The sequence below is a fragment of the Diorhabda carinulata genome, chromosome 7, assembly GCF_026250575.1.
Source record: "Diorhabda carinulata isolate Delta chromosome 7, icDioCari1.1, whole genome shotgun sequence".
Taxonomy (NCBI): Eukaryota; Metazoa; Arthropoda; class Insecta; order Coleoptera; family Chrysomelidae; genus Diorhabda; species Diorhabda carinulata.
In genome coordinates this window covers 13,461,073-13,483,326 of record NC_079466.1, presented here as the reverse complement: position 1 = coordinate 13,483,326, position 22,254 = coordinate 13,461,073, and the positions used below count along the sequence as shown (strand labels likewise).

Below are 22,254 nucleotides of genomic sequence, written 5' to 3'. Positions count from 1 at the left end.
TTTATATATAATAAATTGTAAGTAAGAAACTGAAATACAAAGTGAACTTTAGAAAATCGATTAAATCTGATTTTCAAATTTAATATTTTTTTCCAGACATTATATAATTTTTAAATAAATCAACAAAATTCACCACTTTTATCAATGACAGGAATGCATTTTTTAATTAATGTTCATATTAATTCTTATCAATAAAAAAAAAGAGTATTTTAAGTACATAATACATCATTTTTATGATCGAACGTATACCAAATATTTTTTTTCTACCCTATATAAATTTATATTAGTTATATGAAATGATTTTTCTTAATGTAGTAATTTGAGCTTGTTATCTCAGTGTATTCTGTTGCACTTTCCGTCAATTAATGCTTCTCGAAGGTTTTGCTCGAATATTCCTAAAGTCAAATTTATAATTTGGGAAAATTAAAAAATACTGGGAACGAAAATAAAACAAAAGATACTTTTTGAAATGATTTTATTTTTCCAACATCTTATTATCGATGTTAATGCGACTTATTTAAGACGCACATAAAATCAGGTTAGAAACTTACCATGGTTGAAATTTGAAGTATGGTTAGGCAGACCACACACGTTTACTTTGAAAATATCGATAAAAATATCATTCCTGGGAAAAATTCAAATCCACTCACCCAAAAAAGGAATAATTTAATATTAATATTGATTTTTGTAATAAAAAAACAGTTCAATCCATAATGATGTAGTACAGATAGAGCGGTAAGAAACGTCAATTTAGAAAAACTTGAAAATTGTGTTGTCGTATAGTTAGGGTGACCACACACGTTCAGTGTATGGTCACTTTTAGGAAAAAAAAATGAAGTTGAAATCACGGTTTTATGGTAGTTAGGCTGGCCACACACGTTCAGATAAAAAAAAAACGTAAAAATTTTGATGTTTGAAAAAAAAACGAGATTGAATTCACGGTTTTCTGGTAGTTAGTCTAGCCACATACGTTCAGTTAGAGAAGCGTAAAAGTTTTATAAAAAAAAATTGATTTCTGGAGTGTCGTTCAGTTAGGGTAACCACACATGTTCGGTTGAAGAAAACCACGGTTTTGTGGTACAGTTAGGCTCACACGTTGATTCATTTATGAGAAAAACTAAGTTGAATCTGTGGTTTTCTGGCTTACTTAGACCCGCCACACACATTCAGTTAGAAAAACTGTAGAAATTTTATATAAACATTGATTTGTGGGGGAAAAATTGAAACTTCGGCGATGTGGTACAGTTAAGGTAACCACACACGTTTAGTTAAATAAGGAAATATTTAATATCAACATTGAAGCCTTGACTTTTTAGTACAGTTGGATTGATCACACACGATCGTTTAGTAGTCCAGTCAAAAAACAAAAATTTTTGTACCAACATCGATTTTTATGGAAAAAACGTAGCCTCGGTGTAGTGGTTCAGCTAAGCCGGTCATACACGTTCAGTTAGAAAAACTATGGAAAAGTGATTTCAAAGAGAGAAAAACAGTTGAAACTACTGTAATATGGTGCAGTGCGACACACGTTCAATTATAACAATTAGGAAAATTTTATAAAAATAATTTCTGGAAAAAAAGTTAAATCAACAGTGATGTGGTACAGTTAGGGCGGTCACACACGTTCAGTTGAAAAAAACTTTGAAAATTATGTAAAAAATTGATTTCTGGGAAAAAAGGTCACTTAGCAAAACGACAAATGATAATCAAAGAAGAAATATGAAGGAAAAACGATGAAAAAGAAAATTTGCTACCTCAAACAACGATTAAATAAAAAAATTCGAGTCACTTGGTCTCAGTGTGTGGCTGGCTTTAGAAAGGAATTTTTTTTGCTTGTCTGCAAGATTTCGACCATTCCTGTTGGGTGTTAAATATATTTAAAATAAACACAATTTAGGGGAATCCCCGTTGATTAAATAAATAAATAACCAGTAGAGTAAAAATGTATAATATATACGTTACCGTTGATTATTATCGATTCCTGATTCGGAGCTGGAACCGTTTTTTTTCGTTGAAAATAAACGGGGGGAATATTTGGATCGGCTGGACAATACGTTCTGGATATGTGGCAGGTGCTCAGACGATATAGTCCTCAGCCAACAACCTGCCTATTGGTACATACATACACACATTAATAACCAAAACAAAAGTAGAAGAAGAAAAAGACTTTTCACGATACACAAACCGTTTATTTATATATTATTATTATATCATTCAATTAATTCAATTGACACAACGTACAGTTGATTAAATTAAATGTTTTTACCAATTATAAATATACATTATGTTTTTTTTTTTTTCATTTTTCTGTTAATCTATATTTTTAATGAAACTTACTCAGACTTATCGCTAGAATTTTGCCTCTTCATCGATTTCAATGCTTTTTCCCTCAACTTTTTCTCATCTTCGTTCACGACTTCGGATTCGCTGTTGTCCGAATCGTCGCTGTCCTGTTTCTTCTTCTTGTGTTTTTTGTGTTTCTTAGAATGCTTCTTCTTCTTCTTGTGTTTCTTGTCCCTCTTCTTTTTCTTAATTTCTATTTCGTCTTCGGAATCGCTTCCCGATTTCGATACCTTTTTTTTGTGTTTCTTCTTTTTGGTCGAATCGTCGTCGCTGTCCGATGAACTGTTGTCCTTTTCTTTCTTGTGTCTCTTTGATCTTTCCTTATCGGAATCGTCGGAGCTGTCTTGTCGTTTCTTTTTTTTCGGTACGTCGCTATCGCTGGAATCCTTCTTTGATGATTTCTTCGGTTTTTCCGAGCTCGCCGATCGACGTTTCTTCTTTAATTTCTTATCTTCTTCGGAATCGGAACTCTGATGACGTTTCTTTGAAGATTTTTCTTCGCTACTGTCGCGTCTCTTCTTATCCTTCTTCTTTTTTATTTCCATTTCCCTAGAAGAGCGTTCGTCTTCGCTTTCGCTGCTACTAGACGCCCTTCTCTTGGAACGTTTCTTCACTTTTACTTTTCTCTTGTCCTTTCTGATTTCTTCTTCGCTATCGGATTCGCTGGACGATTCCGTTTCACTCTTGGGCGGTTTCTTGACGATTTTCTTCGATTTCAATTCGATTTTTTCTTTGTGAGATTTCTTCTTGTCTTCTTTACCGCTGATAGCTTTACCTGTTTTCGGTGGAAATTCGTGTGCTTTGATGAAAGGCGATGGGGTTCTTGATAAACTTCTGGAATACCTCGGCGGTCCGTGCGGCGGTATAGGATAATTCTCTTCGGGGCTGACGCTTCTAGATTTCTTCCTTTCCTTTTCTCGATCCTTTTCTTTCATTCTCGCGGCTTCTGCTGCGGCGGCTGCGGCAGCTTCTGCTTTTCTCCTCTTCTCACCTTCTTCTCGTTCTTTTTTCTCGTGACGGTGTATCTCTTCTTCTATTCTTCTTCTAGCTTCTTCTACTTTTCTCGGTGGCGGTTCTGGGGCTCTTTCGTCCTTTCTTTGAGGTCTTTGATTGCGACTATCCATTCTTCTGTCGTCTCTCTTTTGTGGACTAGGACTCGGTCTTTCTGGTCTTGATCTGTCTCGTTCTCGAGGTGGGGATCTTCTTCTAACGCTAGTTCGATCACGAGATCGTTTCCTAGATCGAGATCTTCGATCACGGTCCCTGGACAATCTTCTGTCTCTCGATGGAGGTCTTCGATAGGTATTCCTATTTCGACTTCTACTACGTCTGAACCTACAAATTATTTTTTTATATAAATAAATTATTATATTTGAATGTAATTCTTTTAAGGATGGTGATTTACCGACCTGTTTCTACTGAGACTTCTAGATCGCCTTCTAGGACTATTTCTCCTTGGTCTACTTGTAGCTCTACGACGACTTCTACTTCTACGGCTGTAACTTCGTCTAGGTCCCGGTGCCCTTCGGGGACTTATACGTCTCGAAGGACTGCGTCTTCTTCTATCTCTACTGGGACTTCTTCTACCTCGGGAAGGACTTCGTCTGGAAGTAAAAATCTATCTGTAATTTGAAGGATTTATAAAATAAACTATAATATTGATTATAATAAGGAAAACTCAAACAAGAAAAATAAAATTTCTTCGTGAAACAACCTGAAATGTTAGATATAATGACAAACATGAAATTAAACAGCTCCCGGTTTCAATCATGCATTAAGATAACCATTTTTAATAAAAAAAAAAAATATACAAAAAAGCCCACCTTCTGGATAAACTCCTTCGTCTACTAACAGACCGCCTCCTAGACGTACTCCTCTTCTTAATTCTCGGACTGTCCTTCCTCCTGGGAGATTTAGATCTGGATCTTTTCCTTTTAGCGTCAACTTCGCTATCGGAACTATCCTTATTCGATCTATAATGTCTCTTCTTCTGTACGCTGTCTTCCTTCTTCCTAATTTCGAAATTTTCTTTAGATCCTGAACTCGATCTCGATCTTCTCTTTTCTTTAGGACCTTTCGACGCCGATCTTGATCTTCTACCTTTGAAAGAACGACTCGATGATCTGGATTTAGATCTCGATTTCGAACGTGGCGGTCGACTGCGTGATTTCGAACGAGTTCTACTCCTGGTTCTCGATCTCGAACGGGATACTTTCTTGTTTTCGGCTAGGGACATCAACTTGGCTTGTAGTTTGGATACCGGAAGAGTGGTAGTCGAGCTGCTGTTTAAATCAATAGAAATATGAAATTTTAATAAAAATTAGAATGTTAATACATACCTAGATTGTTTGTCTAAAGGTTCGGAATCGTCTCTACCGTTCATTACGGCATCCGGACTGGCATTACCGTTTTTCCTCGATGTATCTTCCTTATTCAACGAAGGAGATCTGCTTCTAGTTAAACCGTCTCTACTTCTAGATTTTTGTATCCTCTCTCTTGATCTACTAGTCGATTTCTTTCTCGGTATTTGATCGCCGCTTCTGCTTCTCGATTTCCTATCTCGACTTCTCGATTTTCTTTCCCTACTTCTCGATTTCTTGTCCAAACTGCGAGATTTTCGGTCTCGACTACGCGACTTGCGATCCCTACTTTTGGATTTCTTATCCTTGTTGCGACCCGAACGGTCTCTGTCTCTGGAACTTTTACGATTTCTCGATCGGGATCTCGAACGTCTGGATCTCGATCTGTCACGATATTTTCGATCCTTATCTGCCTTGTCCCTATCTCGTTCTTTTTCTTGATCTTTTTCCTCCTTTAACTGAAAATTTATTTGTTAAAAAAGTGGTAGTCAACTTGATAACAATAAAATCCCTAAAAACCCTTGCAGATGAACTACACGACAAGAATCAAATACAAAAGGCAGAGATTAAAAAAAGTTATACAGTTTGCAATTCCAATGTTGTACCCATAGCATTTTTCTATCATGGCCCCTTTTCTTTCTACAGCACTGGGGTGTTTATAACTGATCTAATATCAATACTTCCAGAAAATTCAGGATGTGATATGGCTGTTGCTGCAAGAAATCTTCGTCTTTCATACTTCCCAGATGTAATGCTCTAGAGTTTGGAAGTCTCTCATACTTCGAGAGAATGAGAATGAAGCATTTTAGATCAAATAAATATATTTTTTCTTCTTGTTGCTAAATTGCCCCTTCTGGTTAAAAATGAAGTTTTAAAATAAGAAAAATATTGACATTGCAACCTATTTCGGTGTTTACCAAAATGTTTTTCATTTTTTTTTACTTTTGTTAATCAAAACCTGCACAAAGGAAATTAAATTTCCTCTACAGGGTTGTAGCATTTAAATAACTCTGATAATTGAAACTAAGACTAGATTAGACCACATCAAACATGAAAAATACAGGCAAATATAAAATACAAAATCTACCGAGCAGTGCACAGAAGAAAATCAAAACGTGGAAAGGAAGAGTGAAGAAAGAATGCTAGAAGCCAGAACAGTAAGAAAGAGAAATAGAGGAAGACCAAAAAAGACCTGGAAGAACAAAAGCAATTGAAAACAAAAGAAATTAAATAATAATAGAAGACTGAAAGAAATGAGAATAATTTTGAAATAAAGACTCTAAGAAAAAGAAACTAACTTCTTACACCTGTAAGGGCAGATAAACATGAGAACTAAGTAAAGTAAATTAGGACAACAGATAAATAAATGTAAATACCTTTAATTTTGCTAATTCTTCTCTTTTCAAATTGATAAGAGATTCCGGTATTCCAGAGGCGTTTTCTTGCGCAGATAAAAGAAGCGCCCATAATTCTGCCATGAATTCCATTGCGTGTTTACTTTGCAAAAACCCTGTTAGATTGATCTGCATTTTTTTCGGATCTGGAAACTAAAAAATACATAAGTAAGATACATATTATTTGGCAAAGATAAAAACGTCCTACCTTTTCGTCGAGTTGATTATAAACGAAATTAATAACCACATCATCATCTACATTAAGCATTTCTGTCAACTTATCCGAAATCCAAGGTTTAATAACCTCCAGATTAATTTTGGTCATATCCACCTGCAAACAACGAATTTCAAAATATTCTTTCGATTATATTATCTTAATAACTTACCTGTTGATTCAAACAAGGATTGAATTTCATTTGTCTAAGAAGTTTTTTCTCCTTATCGCTGAACCGGTTATCCTGATCGGTATTGGTACCCTTAATATAAAAATATCCATTCATTTAAAGAATAAAATAATTTTCACTAAATATTTTTCTCATAAAAAGTATAATAAGTTGAATATATTTATAGTTTTCACTTACCGTATACATCATGTCGCAGCACGTTAAAATCTATTGAATAAAATCCTAGAACCTACAATTTTTAACGCATTTGTATATAAAGCAAAATTATTAATTAGGTTCTTTCATCCTTTCGGACTACTTCTTAAAATGACTTTTTTTCGGTATGCACTAAACCATACACTAAACAAATGATCAAATTATCTCAAAAATACAACTTTCTACCTCGGATGTAATGTCTCCATTGACGCCACTTTAGAAAATGGCGGAGATCACACATCGAATTGACTCAGTAATTGAATTTTAGTAGTACCAACATAAATATTTTTTTAAGAACTAATGATATAGCTTTATGGCTTTATATAAGTATAAACGAAGTAAATTTGAAAAAACGCAATTAAAAACTCAACGAAACTCTGGTTAATAATTTTATTATAATTATTTTCATATTAAAGTATGGTAATTACAATTTACTATTAATTTTTTATATTAAACTATAATGATGTTTGCACTGTCGTGCTATAGGAAGCTTATTTTATACATTGGTGTTATATAAAAACATTCTATTATCTTGTCAAAACATAAAGTTTAGTTCTAGAGATTAAAGCGTAAAATTCTTTGTTTATTAAATATATTGAATAAAAATTTATTTACATAATGAATATATAAACTGAACAATGGCAGATGCTCTAAATTTTGTTATTAATAAACAACCGTATAAAATAATTGAGGTACCTTTAGCAAAGTTTACAGAAGATGTTATACCTCATCATCAAAATGTGTACCAACAATATAAATCATCTATAAAAAAGGTGAGATAAAATCGTAAATAATAACAATAATTTTAATTAGTATTTATCTATAATATTAATATTTTTAAGTTTCTCATATATTGGTGAAATTGTTTTTGTTTATCGTTTGTTATAAAACAAATACTTTCAGTTATTGGCTTTAAATAATTACGAACAGCTAGAAAAAGAAATAAAAGAGAAAAAAAGAAATGTGAAACAATTAAGAAACTTAATGTATGAGTTAGATACATTAAGGACCCAAGTGGAAGATGAAGATCTAGATAAATTTGATATGGAAACATTATCATTGAGAAAAATAATTTTAAATTTGATTACTGGTTATACAGGTACGTAGTCAAGTTTTATTTCTAATTATTATTATTAAAAATTTCGTAGTTAATTTTTTAAAGTATAAGGTTTATATATATATATATATATATATATATATATATATATATATATATATATATATATATATATATATATATATATATATATATATATTTATAGAATTAGAAAAAACCGTTAATCAAGTTATCGAAAGACAAAACGTAGAATTAGAAAAAGAAAACTTAGAACCCTTAGAAGGAACTTCCCAAATTCAAATGCAACAAACAATAGAAGAAATTAAATTGCAACAAAGGGAAGAACAACTGAATAAAGTTGAAAATATTCATAAAGACGTTCAAGATTTAAATGATATCTACAAAAATCTGAATGAAATGGTAGTAAATCAGGCGGATTTAGTGGACCAAATATCAAACGATGTAGATAATACACAGCAGAATGTTATTGAAGGAACAAGGACTTTGGCAAAAGCTCATAAGTAAGTTTACTTGTATTAACATCACGGTGGGCATGTACTCCAAAGTTATAACACACACACATGTTTAATAATCACAAATCAACATATTGAACAGTCAAGTTCATATTCATTATATTTTATTTTGTTTTAATTTCTTTTATTACATTTTTAATAATATTTAGGATCAATTGTAGTTTTAGAACATTGTCTAGTTTCCCCTTATTGAACTTTTTGATTTCCGTTCACCGTATAATTTTTTTTTGCTTTTTTGTGATAATTTTTCTTGATTTTAGTTCTCTTTTCTATGAATTATATATTAGATATATGAATAATAATAATTAATTGTCTTTATTGGCCTGATGAAGAACTTCATAGAATCAATTATAAATTGATTAAATAATTACAAAAACCCAAAAAAGATAAAATATTTATCCCAAAGCATGGTTAACAATTATATTATGTATTTTTTCACGTAAAAACAAGTTCCCTCAAATAAACAGGTGTCAAATGTTTCAACACTTTCTTATAATACATGAAATGAAAGTTTCATAATTTCTTCACCTAAAAATAAATCTACAGCTCACAGTTTATACATATTGCACACAATTATTTGATGTTCTTTTTATTGAATACACACAAAAAGCACTTATTGATCTCTTTGGCTTTTTGCAAACTTGTAGTAGACAGATTTGAGGAATTCTCGATATATCAGTTTCCTTCTGAACCGTTTTTCTTGTACTTGAGACCGTTAGAGGACAGGAGTTAACCAGGGAGCTAAGGGCTTACACTCAATCGAACTGTTCTTAGAGGTTAATGCTTTTCGAATATGACACAACTTGGATAATTATCACGAAAAGCATATAAAAATATCTAAGAAGTAAAAAGTTATAAAAAGTCTCTGGAATGAACAGAAATAATTTTTATAACAGGTTTAATACTTTTCATGAATCTTATAAACCACACTTGTTAATAGTTTCTTCATATTTGTTAACAACATTAATTATTATAATAATTTTGGTATAGACATCTCCGTAAGACTTTATAGTTTGGAATTACAGAAGAAAATATCATTATTTGAACTACAAATTCATATATAAACTTTTTTTGAACAACATTCTTCATCGCTTTTTCACGAGTTTGACTCCGGGGTACATTCCACCCTAACTGAGGGTTTTTGATTTCTAGATTAAAAGCTGTAGCGTATCCAGTTACAGGGGCTTTTTTAGGTGGCATGATTGGTGGCCCCATTGGTCTCGTAGCGGGTCTAAAGGTAGGAGGAGCGGCGGCGGTAGCTTGCGCAATAGCTGGCTACACTGGTGGTAGATGGTTCAAAAAGAAACATTTGGATCAAGAATGTCCAGGAATTGAACAAGGGTCGAGTCAGGATGAGGATGTGGGGAAAAAAGATATGTGACAGTGTCTTTTGTGTTGATAGACGTTTATTTATTACTGAGATTGGGTTTTATTTTTATATAACAACAATTTTTCATCAAATATAATTATTGTGTCGTTTCTCTGATCTTAATTAATCATGACTTGTATTGGATAGTTTGTTCTGAGACCTTTTTATCACATTGATGCACCTCTTAAACAAATGTACATAATAAGAAATTATTTAAGAATGTGTTTATTTTGAAAAACTTTCCACTTTTTAGCCAAGTTGCATTGAAATGTTGATTTGCACAATAAAATATTTCAAAAAAAGTATCTAATGTTTTATTTTCATTCATCACAATTTTTTAATTTCACAAATTATGAATTTAACAGGTAGAATTTATCCAGACTAAAATGCAACATATTACACTGAGAAAACAATCTCAAATTACTACACTAAGAAAAATATTTTCCCAATTGTTTTTGTTGCGATTCAACATATGGTAAATACCATAATCGTTAAGACTTTCACAATTTTAGGAAATTTTAGACAATGACAAATGTCGAGTGTCCTTTGTACCTTTAAACCCCTAATAAATAACTCTCTCTCCGCAAGAGACCAATCGTTAAATTTCTAAAGTGTCACTAATAACTTTCTCTCAAATAAACACAAAAGCAATTACTATTGAAAACTTTTAAAAACCTTCATTATACTTTTACAAACTATTCCAAGTTCATCTGGTCAACCCTTATACAAACAAAAGAGAAATTTCAAAAAATCTGCTTGAAAAATATAGATTCTTTTTATTGCTTCACGGCAATTAACACAAAATATTACCACGATATTGGGATATTTTTAACCCCCATTTTAGCCCATATAAATAAAATTTAACATTCATGCAAGAGACAGTAAGAGAGCAGAAAGTAACACAGTACAGAACAGTGAGAAAAAAGAATCCACAGTAAACAGAAACTAAACATACAGTGCGCGTTAAAACTAACGAACTATATCTAAATCAACTTAACGATTCTCTCTCACTTATCAAATCATAAAAAATCTTAACCTTACAAACGGGCAAAATTACGATTTACCTGAATAATCAAAATATCTCTCGCGTTACGACGCAACATAAAACGTGCAATTTTCTGTTACTTCGTTCAAGTATAACCGGAGAAATATACATATAAACTTCGCTATCTTTTGTAATCAACTATATATCACTGTGGACATTCTTGTTGATTTATCTTGTTGCTTATTTTGTACATCGATTTACGTGTAATATTGTCGTATTTAAGTGTTTTTATTAAACGTTACTTAAAATTACGACTGGTCCTTCATTCCGCAACCTCGTCGAAGAAAACAACACATCTACTTGGGTGCTGTAGTGAACGACAAACTCGACAGTCCACTTCATCCAACTAGTTCATTACAATCCCCCAAGAGTTTTATTTTTTTTTAATTTCCATAATTATTAGTTTGACACGGGAAATGTTTAAATAAAACCTTCGAGAAGTATTAATTGACGAAAAGTGCATAAGAAAACACTGAGAGGACAATCTCAAACCGCTACATTGAGAATAATATTTTCGTATTACGATTTTCAGGCCATATATTTCAAAATGAATATATTATTTTGTATACGTTTAAATATAAGAATATTCTATGCAGATAAAATACAAATCTCGTTTTACCACTGATAAAGCGGAGGTTGGAAGACTGATAAACACTCTTATCGGTTATTTATGAAAGGGGATGTTACAAAGAGGTTTGATAAAGGAATTAATTAATGTGAACGTTAATTCCAAAAACTACATTTTTGTAAACAAGGTTAATATCAACAATAGTATGAAAGTGAATTTTAAGAAATTCAATAACACATATTACCTGAAAAAATTATTAAAAGTGATTTGATTCAGGTAAGTTCGACAATTTTTATAATTTCTTGTTAATAATTGAGTATATATATATATATATATATATATATATATATATATATATATATATATACTGGGTGTCTAAAAAAACTTTCCTTAGTGTATTCTGTTACTAAATTTAGCGCAACAACGAATTAATTTATTGTTTTCAGCATTCCTTAATCACCTGTTTATTTTGTTGATCCCAAACGGTTGTCAAATTTATTGTACAACCGATTGAGTCAGAATTTGTTGTTCTTGGTTTTGACGATATCAAGTTAACAAATCATTAATTGATACATATGATATAATTATTTTTCTAAGTTTCCGCTATTATTTTAATGAATGTAGAGTCAACTTACATAGATTTATACCTTTAGGAAAAAAATTACAAAATGGTTTCAACAAACAATAGACAGCCTAAGTCTTGACGTCACAGAGACGGGCGGAGCTTATAAAGACTCCAAACAATTTTGTGAATAATGGTAAATGCCCATGAGCAATTTTCATTTAGTGTTTTCGAGGTTTATGTGATAAAATAAGACTTTTCAGTTGAATATTTTGTTGGAGGAACGTAGTATTTAAGAGCTTTTTATTAGTTTTTCCCCAGGTGAGTTAATTTAACATATTAATTTTGCTTTAAAACTTGTTGAGGTTATGTCTATTTTATTTTTGTTGTTAATCTCTGTCATCTACTAATAGTCATGAGTTTTCGACTATAAATAAGTTAATTTTTAGGTTTTTAAAATCTAGGACTGCTTCAAAATGGGTTTGTGCTTTGTTCCAGACTGTAAACATTACAGTTCAAAGCATCCATGTAAGTTTTTTCGATTCTTAAAAAAGGACAGAGAGGAATAGATGGATTTCTCTCATAAGGTAAAAGAATGATAACATTCACTTTTCAAAGATTTATGTTTTAAATTTTTTTTTTTTTACAAAAGAAAAGATAGAGATCCAAGTGAATTTGCAAAAGTGTGCGATGGTCACTTTTTAAATAAAGTAAAAAAGAATGGGCCAACTGTATTTGATTTCAGTATTCAGAAGAAGTTAAATATAAAATCATCAGAAAAAAGGTATGCATTTTGTTGCAGAAAGTCCATTAGTCTAATAAACCTCTATTTTTTAGGAAGCGAACTGTAAAAAACCTTGTGTCCGAGCCACTACCAGGACCTTCAACCAAACTACTGCCAGGGTCTTCAAAACGAGATCATGAAGTGACTCAAATTAAACTTGATGCTTTACTCCTGATTCCGTCATCTGCATTTCAAGATGCCGAGAATTACTTTTTGCGACAGCAAGTGGTTGAATTAACTGAGAAGCTGGAAAAGTTATCAACAAGGTTCAGCTATGAAATTGTGAAGAACAAAGATTATAATGTACTAATGTATACTGATATTCCAACCAATGAGCTGTTCATGGCTCTTTTTGAACCAATGGACAGCATTAAATTAAAATATTCTGGATGGAATGTTCAGATCATTCCTAAAATTGATCAACTTAATCTTTCACATGAAGATTTGAGTATTAGATTTAGTTGTAGTACAGCTGCAGTGACCAATATTATAATGACGTGGATTTATGCTCTACATGAAGTCCTTTTCAATAATTTGATGAAAACTATACCATCAAGACAACGGAATCAGGCCTACCTCCCTATTGCTTTTACAAATTTTAAAAATTGTAGGATAATTTTGGATTGCACCGAAATTTATTCAGCAGTTCCAGCAAGTACGTAAAATCAAAGATAGACAACACTGAAACACAGAAAATGTTGGCAGTTGTTGTACCAAATGGTGTAATCACTTTTGTTAGCAAGGCTTATCCAGGGTATACATCTGATAAAAAAATTGTTAAGGAGAGTAAGATTCTAGATCAGATGGTGGCTGGAGATTTGATATTAGCAGATAAAGGTTTCTTAATTAAGGACCTTCTCCATGCAGGAGTATCATTAAATATACCTCAATTTTAAACAAATCACAGTTTACAGAAGAATATGAAACTCAGCAAATTGCAAAGGCTAGAATTCATGTAGCACGGGCCATCAGGAGAATAAAGTGTTATAAATATTTTGTAGCAAGTTCCATCATTTTATATATCACTAATTTCAATTATCTTTCAACTGTGTGCAGCCCTCACAAACTTGTAATATCCCCCAATTAAAGAAGTTGAGGAGTATTATTGATAGGATCTATACTGTAGGTTATGCCGTTTAATGTGAACTGAATTGATTAACAGTATGGAGTTGAGCCAAAGTATGACATATTATAATTTTGAATTTTAAATATTTTTTATTATAGCAATTTCCTTATTCATTTTTTTTGTAAAAAGTTTAGAAATTTTTATTTTAAAAATGTATATTTAGATTTTACTTAATTTATAAATGACTCGATATAATACAATTATTGTTAAAAGTAATAATAATACTGTTTATCTAATTTAATAAAAGCCTGTAAATCATAAACAAATACAATTTGATTTCTTATCAGTAGACTACAGTCTTTACAATCATCAAATAAATTATTAAGCCTCAAGCAGTGTTTTAGTTTATTTTACAAGTTTTGTGTACAGAAAAAAAATCACTCAACTATAGTGTATTCAATACAGCAATTTAAAATAGCTAAAGTTTGTTTCAAAAATCTTTATTGACAAAATGGCATTGTACTTTTATATTAAAAAAACATAATTTTCTGATATCCTCAGCAAACAAAAATTTGTATAGAGTGGCTTTTCAGTCTAAAATAAATACTAAAGATTTTTCCAACTGTATACTCAATCAGCTAACACTGTAGAATAACCTAAAATCACATTGAAAAACATGTCAAAAATTTTTATTTAATTGTCTAACAACTTTGGTAAGTCACAACTGTTTCCTTCAAGGTATAAATACACAAGTAACATTTTTTGTTTTTTAAAATATGTAAAGCTCCTTGAATTTGGTGATAATAATTGTGACTTGTATTTAAGATCAAGTTACCCTCATCGTCATAAAAAACTATATATTTATTAAAATTCCTCAATTTTTCGGACAACTGATCATTTCTGAAATAATATGGGCATTTCACTTCTACAATGGCTTCTTCTTCATCAATTATTCCATCAGGGCTAGCACCAAGAAGTCCTGAATTTGTAAGCTATACTCCAGTTGGCCGAACATTTAAATTATAAATCTGCTTCAAATGATCTAGAGCATCTTTTTCATGACTTTTACATCCACTGGATTGCTTTGATACCATCCAAATTGTATTCACCTGGAAAAATAATGAATTTATTATAATTAAAAATGTATGTTAAATTAAACTAAAGTAAGGAAATGCTACATAAAATACCATTTTTGAAAAATCAATCTTAGAGGCTCAATAAGCAAATTATTGATAACAACTATGACTAAACTATGTAATAAATTTATGATTTATTATTCACCTAAGAGCGTGTTGAACAAACTCACTCAAATTTTCTTGCAAGGTACCATTTTTCAGTGGTGGTGACAAAGATTTCTTTTATTAGCTGATCAGCAACACAGTTAGTTTATCTGTGGCCTCCAAAAAGTCCTTGGAAGAAATTATTTCTTCAATTACCAGAAATCCATTTTCCACCAAATTTATTGATTCCTCGTTTAATAGCCAGGTAAAACCTACAGTATTTCCAAAGCTATGTAGCCCTTCCTTCAATCTGTTGATTGATGATTCTGGTACCCCACCTCAAGAGATATAGAGCTTTGGTGGGTAAAGCTCTTCTGCAGATTTCACTGGCCCAACCTTCGGTTTAGGTAGTGCCTTCCATGCACATGCTTTATCTGTTACAGATATATTGTAATGCCCAAAAAGTGTCAACGCCGCAATGTGATGGCATTTTATACCCCTGGGACAAGTGCAGGTGGCTTCTTTAATGTCACCAATCTTTTCCAACACTACAATAAAATTATTACCGGATTAATTCAATATTACATTAACAAAGGCATATATACCTACCTATAGATACCTTGTAGCTTTTGCCTTTCATACTAGCAAATACTTTCCCTCTGATTACCTGAAAATTAGAGTCAAAGTACAAACAAACAAAAAGGTACTTTTAAAAATAAAATAGACATAACCTCAACAAGTTTTAAAGCAGAATTAATATGTTAAATTAACTCACCTAGGGAAAAACTGATAAAAACCTCTTAAATAGTACGTTCCTTCAACAAAATATTCAACTGAAAAGACTTATTTTATCACATAAACCACGAAAACGCTAAATGGAAAATTGCTCATGGGCATTTACCATTTTCAACAAAATTATTTGGAGTCGGTATAAGCTCCGCCCGTCTCTGTGACGTCAGACTTAGGCTGTTTATTCTAGGTTAGAGTTTTTAAATAAATATAAGGATTCTTATAAATTTATCAAACTTTCCGTATTATATCAATGTACTGCTGTTTGATTTATAATATATATATATATATATATATATATATATATATATATATATATATATATAAATGAGGATAATATAACTTGAAATGTACGTCTATACATTCAATTAATTTTCTTCTTTTTCATGATGTTATATTACGCCTAATCTCGTTGTGAAGAACTACAAGAACATAGTTAATCAACAAGATTATAATTAAGTCAGTTTTAATTGTTATAGATTAAAAGTATCCTCATCCCACTTTTTTTTTAAATGGTTTCAAGCTTATGTTAAAAATAATGGTTTCCTGGATGGTAGCTAATGTAGCAATGATTAATTAAAATAGAAGAATATTGTAACCTATCTACGTGAAATATTTAATAATGTTGAAACGAATTACAAAAACGGCTTATACTAATGTTAGAAAATTATGTATTACGACGACAACTCAACAACAAATTCAAGAAGAAATCGGTAAACTATAATATAACGATAAAAATAATGTATATTCCAAACAATATCATGTTTTAGTGAAACAAGAACCAATGAGTGTTCAAGTACTGAAACACCCAGATTACTTCAATGTACACAACTTATTTACTGTAAAAGATTTATTCGACGCCCGAGTACATTTTGGACACAAAGAAGGATCTTTAGACGAGAGAATGATTCCTTACATATACGGCAGTAGATTGGGTCATATAATTTTCGATTTAGATCAAACCGCGGAATATTTGAGAAAAGCTCTAAATATAGCAGCGCATGTAGCCTACAGGGATGGAATTATATTGTTCTTCCAACGTGGTGCTCAACACGTACATTTAGTCGAAAAAACCGCCATTGAATGTGGAGAATTCGCTCACACGAGGTTTTGGAGAGGCGGCATATTTACGAATTCCACCAAACAGTTCGGTTCGATTACTAGATTACCGGATCTGTGTATATTTTTCAACACTCTTAATAACGTGTTAATTCAACATACGGCCATTAGGGATTCGGCAAAAATGTTAATCGCAACTATTGGTATCGTCGATTCAAATTGTAATCCCAATCTTGTAACTTACCCCGTACCAGGAAACGATGATTCTACTGCTTCTATCGAACTTTATTGTAAGTTATTCAAGAACGCCATTCTGAGAGGTAAACAGAAAAGAAAAGAACACTTAGAACAAAATATTTATTAAGTTGTATCTATATTTACATATAGTTTTAATATTATCAGCGGTAATAAGTTTTTTTATATTATGCCTTATTAGTATCAAAATTAAATCGATAGTTTTAATATCAACAAAAATTTAATTCCACCTTAGGTGGTAATTAAAGGTATTGAAGGGAAATTTATATGTTAATTGTTAGTTGAAAGCTTGGTATGACTGGTTTCAATCAAACAAAACACCTCAACACTCACAATTATGCTTATGTTTAGTTCTTCTAGTCTTCAATAAGATTCTTATTCATGTTCGGCTTGAAGAAACAACCAGTGAGTGTTGGTGATTTGTGGTTGAAGAAATTAGGGGAAACTGCCAAAATAAGATAAAGAGTAGGATATCAAGCTTCTGGAAGGGATAAAGAGAGAAAAAAGGAAAGGAAATATGTAAAATTAAGAAAAAAACAAAAGAAGTGACCAGACATTTAAAAAGTCTTGTTTTTTCACTAGGTAAAGCAAGGATACATAACCAAAGAGGGGATTAAGAAAATTTGATGATTTAGGGACAATTCTAAGAGAAACAGCCAAAGAAAGGAAGAAAAAGATATGAAGCTATTGGAAGATATAAATAATGAAAAGATATTTGAAAAAATATCATAATTTAATTATTTTGGAGCAAATCTAGGACAAACAGTCAAAAAGAAAAAGAAGGAAGGTGTATCAAGCTATAGGAAGAAACAAATGAAGATTAAGGAAAAACGGATTAAAGAAAAAGCAGTTTGAAAAAATATCATTGTTCAACTATTTAATAAATTAAGAAGTAGGGGATGTCAAGGTATTGGAAGAAATATAGAAGAAAAGGAAACAAAATATGTGAAATTAAAAATAAGCATCAAGACATTTAACAAAATACTGTTAATTAACTAGGTAGAGCAAGGATAAATAACCAAAGAGGGCTCTTAAAAATTACCAAGCTAATGATTTAAGTAAATGAAGAAAAAATAAAATAAGTGCAATTGGGTAATAATAGTTTGAAAAAAAGATAATTTTATAACAAACAGCCAAATAGAGAAAGAATATATAAAGTTATCGGAAGAAATAGAGTTAGTGAAAAATGAACTAATGAGTAACTAGAACAAAACATTGTTAAGAGTTAAAATGCCAATTATTTTAGTGCTACCAGCTCCAGAAATAATGAAGTGTTATTAATTTGGAAAATCTACTGATACAATGATAAAAAACAATGTTAATACAAAACTAAAAATGTGAAAAGTAACAGATCCTAAAGTGTAAAGATGTGACCGAATATCCTCTAATCCTATAACCTCCACCTTCAGTCTTTATGTGTCTGAAAAAACGAATATCATGTCATGAATTTAACTCAATATGGCATGTTGAAATAGGTACAGAGTAAATAATAAAAAAAAACATAGAATATAATGAGTATTTTAAATTACTTATACCTCATATTCTTCTCTACCATCTCGAAGTTTGAAAACTCGTTCTGGACCTAAGATCTTAAATAACCTGGAAAAGTAAAAGAACCCCCTTCAAAATACTGGAATTTTCAAATGAAAGTGAATATTTGTCATCTATAAACGTTTTAAGAAGTAGAAAGTTGAAGAAAAACAGACTATTTCATTAAAAATATCAATTTCTCAAAAAATGATTTAGAAATTTTTAGAATTCAGATTCCAAAACTGAACAAAATTGGTATAGAAGAAAAAAATTATTTACCAGTATGAAAAATTTGGGTAGTAAACCATTCCGTACGTTAGTAAAATTAAAGGTCTAACTGACATCCAGGATTCCCTTGTTTGATTAGCCAAGGCTACAGCATTTAAGTAACCACATCTTTCTGCAGTCATACGACGATCGGTCGGTCGTACAGAAGAATTCAACGTCTGGAACAAAATAGAAAATTTATTGTATATAAACAATTAATTAACTAGATTTTACATTTAAACAAGTTTTTTTTTAAATAGATTTCGTGATATATTGGTTGATACAGAGATTAGTCGTGAGAATATAGGCCATAACATCATTTTCTACAATAAAAGTTCAATAATAACATTTCAAACAGATTTCATATAACAAATAGGTGAAAACGTAGTATCTTTAATGTATAATCATTTAGACATTTTGTAAATTATCATAAAAGATACATACCTTGCCTTCCTTATTTGTGAAACAATCTTTTAAAAAGTTTGTAAATGTTGGTCCTGGACATAAGAGTGTAATATGTAAATTTTTATTCAATTTTTCATATCTTAATGAATCGAAGTAACCCTACAACAGATAATAGTTACACTCAATTTCCTTAAATAAATTTCCAATGACGAAAACAAAGTGAATAATTTAAGTTAGAATATGATAAAAATTTGTTTTTTGAATATTCAATAATTAAAAATTTTAATATAAACCTATACAAATAAATACAAGTTTAGTGTAATAGAACTACTGTCAAATGTCAATACATATTTTGGAACATTAGAACTACTAACATCATAGAGTTAAAAGAATGTTATACAATTTTCCACAAATAGAGTACTTTAAAGTGAATACTCGAACGTCACCACATAAAAAAATGAATTTTTTCCAATTTTCAAAATAATCGAAACTGAAAAATAGAAATTGGATACAGAAAATATCTGCTTTTCAAAGTTTATTCATTGGAATGAAAAACGATAAATCCAAAGAAACTATACTCAATGGTATACGATGTTGCCATGTGTAACTCTATTTCGGAGATGCTCGGAATTACATCAATTTTAATTTTTTAAAAATTCACACAAAAAATCGATTACTATCCAAAGAATGATGATTTGTTAACTTTCCAATTATAAATTTCTGTAATAACTTTTGAAAACCTCACATTTCATAAATTCAATCCTCAAATGGACTTACGTGAATGGCATGTTTAGAACCAGTGTACGTTCCTGAAAGTGGTGCTCCAACTACCCCAGCTAAACTTGAAACGACCGCCACGTGACCTTTACCGACTCTATTAAAATATTTTATGGCTATTCGAGATAAATTTATAACGGCAAAAACGTTCAAGTCAAACAATTGTTTATCTACGGCAAGTTCTATGGTTTCCCATGCTGCTCTCTGTGATCTACCAGCATTATTTAACAAAATATCGACGGTTCCAAAATGGTTGACTGCTTGTAGAAAATAATTTTCGTGAGACGAAAAGTCGGTTACGTCCATAGATAAAACATAAACGTCGTCGTTTTTTAGTTGACCTTTCGACAATTCTGAAACATTCAACTAACTTCAGATCGAATATTATAGCTGTGATTCGAACTCATAAACTATCAAACTGTAATAGCTATTACGTATGCGTAGTAGGTACAAAAATATTGACAGGTAATTAAGATTCGAACAGTTACCTAAACATTTTTGTTTAACTCTCTCCAATTCGTTGATTCTTCTTGCGGTTAAAACTAATTTAACACCGAATCGAGCAAGGGCATACGCCGTGTATTCTCCAATTCCGCTAGAAGCTCCTGTTATAAAAACTACTTTGCCCTTTAGGTGACCTATAATAATTATACACAATACACACCAACGTCTTCATACCTAATTTTGAAAATATTAAACGCTTCTTGTATATGAGTTATCTCAACTCGTTTATTCAAGTATTGTATTCCGAAATACACACCAGGGGTAATTATAATAAATTGACGCCATATTGTAGTAATGAAAGGTGTGACGTATAACCATAGACAGTTTTTAACTTGGCAGAGTGACTGTAGGTTTGTTCACGGTTTAATTTCGAATCTATTCCGAATCATTTGATAACCAATTTAGGATTACTGTAATGCGCATGCTTGATTACGAAGCCATTCGGGATGTTTATTTACAGTAAACGTAATCAGTGTGACCTGCCAACAACAATTTTAGGAGTGAGCATGCAATAGGTCCATAAACTGATTCGGTATCAGATATAAGAACAAAGCTTATAAAAAAACGAGGCAATTTATGACATCATTGCCATAGACAGGATATTAATTTTAATTTCGGAATCCAAACTAAAAAACGACTAGTAGGGCCCAAAATGACGAAAAAAATTAAAAATTTGGTGTATAGTTTCATAGCTAACTCTATTTTGAAACTTTTTAAATAACATTATTGATTTGGTTTTTCAACTTTTCCTTCAAAATGCCAAAGTTTTATGAAAAATTACAGGTAAAGAACAGTTTTAAAATTAAATTATTTATAGTATGGTAATAAGAATTATGGAATCTAATGACAGATTAAAAGGTTCTGTGAAATTTTAAGATTATACCACTCCTAATTAACCTCCCAGAATGGTTAAATCTCATTCTTCTATTAGGAGTCTCATGCAGCGTACCATATAAGGTATTTTTAAGTTGAAGGGTTGTAAAGAAATTTTTGACATTACTTTGAGAACTTATAACTTGTGGGACACTTTATAAGGTAATCGAGAAAGAAGTTACGATAAGGTCATTGCCATTTTCTCTAATTTGAGGTTAGGATTCTGGTTAATAAAGTTGTTTTAAAGTACTACTTATTACTTCCTAATTTAAAATAATTTATATTCATATTTATAAAATGCTCATTTGCTTTTAAAACATAACAAAAATGTTGAACAATGAATATGTGACTGTTATATTTTCGCTTATCACTGTTTTTAAATATTATTTATGCAGACGACTAACTGAATATGCATAATACATTCATTCATATCCTAGTTTGAATAAATATTCAACAATAGTGACTTATAATCAAGAAACAGAATGAACGTGAGTTCGATTATATGCGCTTATTTTAACTTACTAGGAGATTTTCCAAATTTTTCCAACAAAAATAATTCCAAGTCACAATCACTTATACACAAAATTATGAGATACAAAATTGCAATTACAATCACTATGGTACAAAACATTTTTTATAATGATAAATTAATATATTTTACTAAACTTATACAAGCACACTAATTAGTTTCAATAACCTTATCAGCTTGTGACAGTTAGGTTAGGTATAATGTGTATAAGGATCTTTCAGTTTGGTTACACCTAACAAGTAAATATTTAAGTTAGAAACCTGTACTATGCTGCGATATTAGGTGTTTTGAAGGTTAAATTGATACCAAATTTTATTTTATGTAGATTTCTTTTCACAAATGTTATTGACCTTGAATGTTGAATGC

General features: G+C 30.9%; 5 protein-coding genes across 10 annotated transcripts; 3 read left to right on the top strand and 2 right to left on the bottom strand.

The window, feature by feature from the left end:
- Positions 1-460: 460 nt before the first annotated feature.
- LOC130896148 (serine/arginine repetitive matrix protein 1-like) lies at positions 461-6,952 on the bottom strand. Of its 4 annotated transcripts, none has more exons than XM_057803974.1 (9): positions 6,679-6,952; positions 6,484-6,573; positions 6,306-6,428; positions 6,080-6,250; positions 4,683-5,161; positions 4,167-4,625; positions 3,753-3,947; positions 2,338-3,678; positions 461-2,108 (listed from the first exon to the last, which is right to left on the bottom strand). In XM_057803974.1, exons 1-9 carry the CDS (start codon positions 6,688-6,690, stop codon positions 2,093-2,095), a joined length of 2,886 nt encoding a protein of 961 aa, XP_057659957.1. In that variant the 5' UTR covers positions 6,691-6,952; the 3' UTR covers positions 461-2,092. The 4 variants fall into 4 exon arrangements, with proteins under 4 accessions (XP_057659957.1, XP_057659959.1, XP_057659960.1 ...); XM_057803976.1 differs by having other exon boundaries at positions 6,484-6,555; XM_057803977.1 differs by having other exon boundaries at positions 4,167-4,622; positions 6,484-6,555; positions 6,679-6,942.
- A 28-nt stretch (positions 6,953-6,980) lies between these two features.
- On the top strand, positions 6,981-9,765 carry LOC130896147 (syntaxin-17). 3 transcript variants are annotated; one of them, XM_057803972.1, is made up of 4 exons: positions 6,981-7,469; positions 7,600-7,795; positions 7,959-8,274; positions 9,462-9,765. In XM_057803972.1, exons 1-4 carry the CDS (start codon positions 7,335-7,337, stop codon positions 9,574-9,576), a joined length of 762 nt encoding a protein of 253 aa, XP_057659955.1. In that variant the 5' UTR covers positions 6,981-7,334; the 3' UTR covers positions 9,577-9,765. The 3 variants fall into 3 exon arrangements, with proteins under 3 accessions (XP_057659955.1, XP_057659954.1, XP_057659956.1); XM_057803971.1 differs by having other exon boundaries at positions 9,439-9,765; XM_057803973.1 differs by having other exon boundaries at positions 7,106-7,469; positions 9,480-9,765.
- Positions 9,766-12,306: 2,541 nt separating this feature from the next.
- Positions 12,307-13,418, top strand: LOC130896578 (uncharacterized). The gene is made up of 3 exons (XM_057804760.1): positions 12,307-12,358; positions 12,449-12,614; positions 12,668-13,418. Exons 1-3 carry the CDS (start codon positions 12,307-12,309, stop codon positions 13,275-13,277), a joined length of 828 nt encoding a protein of 275 aa, XP_057660743.1. The 3' UTR covers positions 13,278-13,418.
- Positions 13,419-16,242: 2,824 nt separating this feature from the next.
- LOC130896599 (28S ribosomal protein S2, mitochondrial) lies at positions 16,243-17,159 on the top strand. The gene is made up of 2 exons (XM_057804792.1): positions 16,243-16,402; positions 16,460-17,159. Exons 1-2 carry the CDS (start codon positions 16,312-16,314, stop codon positions 17,110-17,112), a joined length of 744 nt encoding a protein of 247 aa, XP_057660775.1. The 5' UTR covers positions 16,243-16,311; the 3' UTR covers positions 17,113-17,159.
- On the bottom strand, positions 17,092-22,223 carry LOC130896598 (dehydrogenase/reductase SDR family member 7). Its single transcript, XM_057804791.1, has 7 exons — positions 21,882-22,223; positions 20,471-20,620; positions 19,983-20,335; positions 19,245-19,364; positions 18,813-18,979; positions 18,539-18,602; positions 17,092-18,423 (listed from the first exon to the last, which is right to left on the bottom strand). Exons 1-7 carry the CDS (start codon positions 21,988-21,990, stop codon positions 18,409-18,411), a joined length of 978 nt encoding a protein of 325 aa, XP_057660774.1. The 5' UTR covers positions 21,991-22,223; the 3' UTR covers positions 17,092-18,408.
- Positions 22,224-22,254: the final 31 nt, after the last annotated feature.